Genomic DNA, 5,000 nt, shown 5'->3' on the forward strand with positions numbered 1-5,000 from the left:
CAGGAACCTTCATTCCAACTGGAACCAACACAGGAACCTTCATTCCAACTGAAACAATTATTCCAACTGGAACCAACACAGGAACCTTCATTCCAACTGAAACTACCATTCTGCCTGGAACCAACACAGGAACCTTCATTCCAACTGAAACAATTATTCCAACTGGAACCAACACAGGAACCTTCATTCCAACTGAAACAATTATTCCAACTGGAACCAACACAGGAACCATCATTCCAACGGAAACTACCATTCCAACTGGAACCAACACAGGAACCATTATTCCAACTGAACTTACCATTCCAACTGGGACGAACACTGGAACTTCTGTTCCAACTGGAACCGCTAGTCCTACGATGACTGAAACCACAACTCAGTCTGCCACGAATGACGTCATAGCCTGCGATCACAAGGAAACGAGCCCCTCCACCACAGCGCCCCCGTCAACCACCACAGCGCCCCCGTCAACCACCACAGCGCCCCCGTCAACCACCACAGCGCCACCACCAACCACCACCACTACTCGGCAGCCAACAACGACTGCCCACGTCTGCCCCGAGGGATGGCTTCTCAACGAGGGGTCGTGCTACCACCTCAGCTCGGCGGAGGGCAGCTGGGAGGAAGGAAGGACTTATTGCAACGGCAATGGCGGCTCCTACGTCAAGATTTCCAGCGAGGAGGAGTGGGAATTCGTCAAGGGTGAGGTTTCTTTGTCTTTATTGATTAATGCTATGGAATTTTTGACTTCACAGATAGGGCGTTTAGAATTTTTTATTAATGTTAACTGGAGCATGTTTTTCTTTTTCTTTGTCAGGCATGTTGTCTGAAACAACGTGGATTGGCCTCAGTGACCATGAAAGCGAAGGAAACTTCCTGTGGGATGTCGATGGCTCGACGCCGATATACACAAAGTGAGTCACGGATGGTGTTTGCATGTGTATACCATGCACACACACACACACACACACCCACACACACACACACACATAAACGCATACACACAAAAGTATGTAAGTGTTTATAGGTGGGATACAATATTTTTAATATTTTATTTATAATATATGTTGCATGAATAGGCCCAATGAGACAAATCCCAAATAAAGAGACGAGAAAAAAAAACAAATCATAAACAACTATTCCCTCTCCCAACAGATGGCACACCGACGAACCCAACGACGCGAACGGCGGCGAGGACTGCGGGGAGATGAACCGGGGGATGGGCTTCGAGTGGAACGACCAGCCCTGTGAGGATGCGAGACAGTAAGTGCTCTTGCTCATTTGGAAGGAGGATTCAAGGCAAAGGATGTCAGATTGCGTATATGAATGAGTAAATATTAGAACTATTGTTAGAGTTGGTAAAATATGTATATATATATATTCTCAATATGTACCAATCTAATATTTTACAGGAATTAAATATGATTTACAACCAAACTTATTCAGCAAGTGAATAATGTTTTTGTCACTCAACACGAAAAGCGATTTTGATATCAACAATTCTATTTTCATAGATTTGTTTGTGAGATGACTGCCAATGTCCTGTTTGGATAACTTCAAGACAACAAACAAGGACCATCAGGAGTGAAGAGCTGACTCGAAGAAGAGGTTTCATATTGCCAACCACAGCGAAATTACCCTTTAATCGTTATGGATTATTATACAACAGCTTGAATTAACAAAGATAAATAAAAATCTGAGTGTTGAATGTTAGCAATATTTGATTAACGTGAAAAGATGTAACAAGGTTCTTACAATAAACGTCATAAGAGATAATGCTTATCTTATAATAGAGTGGTTACGTGAGTCCCTACAGTATCGTGTGATGTGACATATATTTGCCTTCACAACAATGGGACATCATCTCTAAATCTGGAAATAAATAAAGTGACTTAAATAATTTGATTCTTATTTATACCCTGCGCTTTTGCCTACGTAAGTGCAAATGTTTATGCGTGCATTATGTTTATGCATGTGAAGGGACCTAAAACATGTTCGCCAGCAAATAGGCCTCCCAGTTCCAATCCTGTTTCCAGCTGCAGAGCCACCTGCAACAGCCACCTGACCTCCAACCGTAGCACCAGCTGAAGGTGTTAGCACCACCAACACCAGCTCAGACTTGGACAAAAAGAAAAGTATCAACATATAGCATTAATTTGTTTCATTGGAAGTACCTGATTATAAATTTGTGGAATGGAATTTATTTCGGTAGAAGGAAGAGTTTATAAGGTAATATTGCTTGTGCAAATATCTTAGTATAATATGCATTATGGTTAGGTAATGAAATTACTTCTACTTTTTCCAAATGAATCATTAATCAATTCATTATGTAACGTTATGTTGTTCATCAATGAGTATAAATCATTTAATCAAATTTATTTGTGATGTGTTGTGTAAATGTGTGTATATATATATATATATATATATATATATATATATATATATATATATAATTATATAAATATATTATATATATATATTATATATATATATATATACATATATATATATATATATATATATATATATATATATATATATATATATTATAATATATATATTATATATATATTATATATATATATATATATATATATATATATATATATATATATATATATATATATATATATATATACACATACACACACACACACACACACACACACACACACCTCTTTTTGTACCAGAGGTATTGGCGATCTCGATGGTGCTTCCGAAAGGCTTACTAACCGCCCGGGAGATGCTGCATTGAGGTGCCACTAAGAACTAAGAAGGGGAGAAGGGTTCGGCTTTTGACCTCGTCATGATGAACTCCACTTTTTCATAAATGCATCAATGATGTACATCACCTAGGAATTCAGGTCTGCATATCCTCAAAACCATATAACGACTCCCCATTTAGTTTTATTGCTGTGTGTGGAGTAATAGTATATGAAATCTTTCTTTGTCGGCTTTCTGTACACCGAAAAACGTAGGTCCCTATCGCCTCGATGGATCACAGTATCGAAAAAATTGGCTTTTGACATTCCTCCTCCTCCATAGTAAACTTAATCTTGTCGTGGACGGCATTCAGTTGCGTTAGCATTTGATGTAAGCCTGACCTCCTGGGGACGATTACCAAAATGTCATCAACGTACCGTCGAACGTCTGGTGATTATGTATCCGTAGTTGTCCTTTTCTAATGTTACCATAAAAAGGCAGGCCAGAACCGCGCTTAGTGGTGAGCCCATAGCGATCTACCAAATATATCACGCTGTAGTGATCATTGACTTATCATTCAAGTAAGTTGCAAGTTCATTTCTTATGGAGCTTGCCATAATTAATCTTTGTAACATTGCCGACGGAGTGGGCCGAGCGGTAAGCACTCTCCGAAGGCACGGTGGGTCTGGGATAAAATCTTGCTCGTGAATCTGGTTAAAAGTGTTACTTCCCGGGCATACACAAAAAGAGCCTGGGCACAACTCTTTTACTAAAGACATGTAATCATAAAAGAAACAAATATGGAAAACTGATATTTAATTAATCGGCATGGATATATATACATACATGATGAGAATATAGCAAAACCTGCACATACAACTGGGGCACACTACTTATCTTACAATGTGTCTCTCGTACCGTCCATTGAATAGCAATTTGTAACATAGATACAATAAAGATAAAGGCTCGGCTACGGCCTCTCTCTATATCAACTTATAGCAGGAGGTCCTCTTACCCGGCAGTCTTCCGTCAAGGATCTCTGGCTTACGGAAAGAAAACCTCACTGCTATAAGCAAACTGCCCGTTTGGATGAGGAGAGAGAGTACCTGTAGCTTTGGCCGTGCGAGCTTGAGTCCCTTGTTCCTCTCCGGACATCTCCGCCAACGTCTTGAAGGCGGTAACCAGCAGTTATGGTTTAAGAGGTGTGAGACCTTCTTTGCTCAAGTATTTCAAAATTAACAAAATACAGTAAAAAATAAGAAAATAAAAAGGCGGGAAAGCTAAAACACAGACATAACGTTTTATTATTCGTTGCAAGCACCATGCATTAGAAACGTTGCAACGGCACGGTGCTGGTCCCTGCTGGCCATGGGTAGAAATTCCAAGCGTCCAGCCCTGCCACGAATAGCTTGGGATCCCCTTAAAGACAGCCCGTTTTCCAGTCGGGAGATTATTCACTACATGATCGCTGACCTGTCGATATTCCTCTTCTGCAAGCTCGAAAGACCCGAAGTTAACGCAGTTTCACGAGTTCTATGAAGTCGTGTGCTGACGACCCTCTCAGCTGCCCGGACGGCTCCGTCAGTGAGAACTTAATGAAGAGGGATATTTCGTTAAAACTAGCCAGGTTCTTATTTTTGCACCTATAATTTTGGAGTGGTCGTCGGACTTCCCATGGCGCCTGAAAGGGATTTAGCCAGACATTTGGCCAAACGATGGGGAACGCTGACTATTCCAGAGGTGATCGGTCTCATCGGTACACTCATTTAAACCCTGTTATACATTTGTCATAATAAACTCTGTTCATCTGTGTATCATGTGGTGGGACTTGTGAGTAATCAGCTGACAGTCGATGGGTAAAAGTTATATCTATACAGGTATTGCTTAGAACATTAGCCTATCATATATAGACCCGTTGCAAATTGTTTACAAATGGGAGCGAGGCAACTGCTGCGCGCGCATGTGTTGCGGCAAAACAACTTTGTTTACACTACGTTGCCAACTAAATTCTGCGTGTTCATAACAACATTCGTAACGTATTTCGGAAGAGCAAAATGCCGAGAAGCTGCTGTGCTGTTGGATGTACGAATCGCCAGATTGGCGATAAAAAAGATCTCACATTTTATAAGATGCCGAAAGGCTCTACGCCATTAGAGAGACGACGGAGAGACGACTGGATAAAGGCAATAAGGAGAGATGACTGGAAAACTTGGTCGGCGGACAAAATCTCGAAAGCCTTTATCTGTGCTGAACACTTCGTTACCGGTAAAACCCTTTGGAGTTTTCAATGTGATTAATTG

At 40.6% G+C, this 5,000-nt stretch overlaps 1 protein-coding gene across 2 annotated transcripts in view; it reads left to right on the forward strand.

The window, feature by feature from the left end:
• Window positions 1–1,895, forward strand: part of LOC122245048 (uncharacterized) — a 4,535-nt gene extending 2,640 nt beyond the window's left edge. Inside the window, exons 4-8 of one of the 2 annotated variants that reach the window (XM_086532243.1) lie at window positions 1–37; window positions 86–699; window positions 815–911; window positions 1,153–1,260; window positions 1,512–1,895. The exon at window positions 1–37 is cut by the window's left edge and continues 912 nt beyond it. In XM_086532243.1, the coding sequence (XP_086388369.1) occupies window positions 1–37; window positions 86–699; window positions 815–911; window positions 1,153–1,260; window positions 1,512–1,551 (896 nt within the window). In that variant the 3' untranslated portion in view covers window positions 1,552–1,895. Of the gene's footprint in view, window positions 700–814; window positions 912–1,152; window positions 1,261–1,511 lie in introns of both variants that reach the window. The other variant, XM_086532242.1, reaches the window with a different exon arrangement.
• The last annotated feature ends 3,105 nt before the right edge of the window (window positions 1,896–5,000 follow it).

The sequence above is a fragment of the Penaeus japonicus genome, unplaced genomic scaffold (assembly GCF_977035675.1).
Source record: "Penaeus japonicus unplaced genomic scaffold, GWHDUDI00000001_assembly GWHDUDI00000037, whole genome shotgun sequence".
NCBI lineage: Eukaryota > Metazoa > Arthropoda > Malacostraca > Decapoda > Penaeidae > Penaeus > Penaeus japonicus.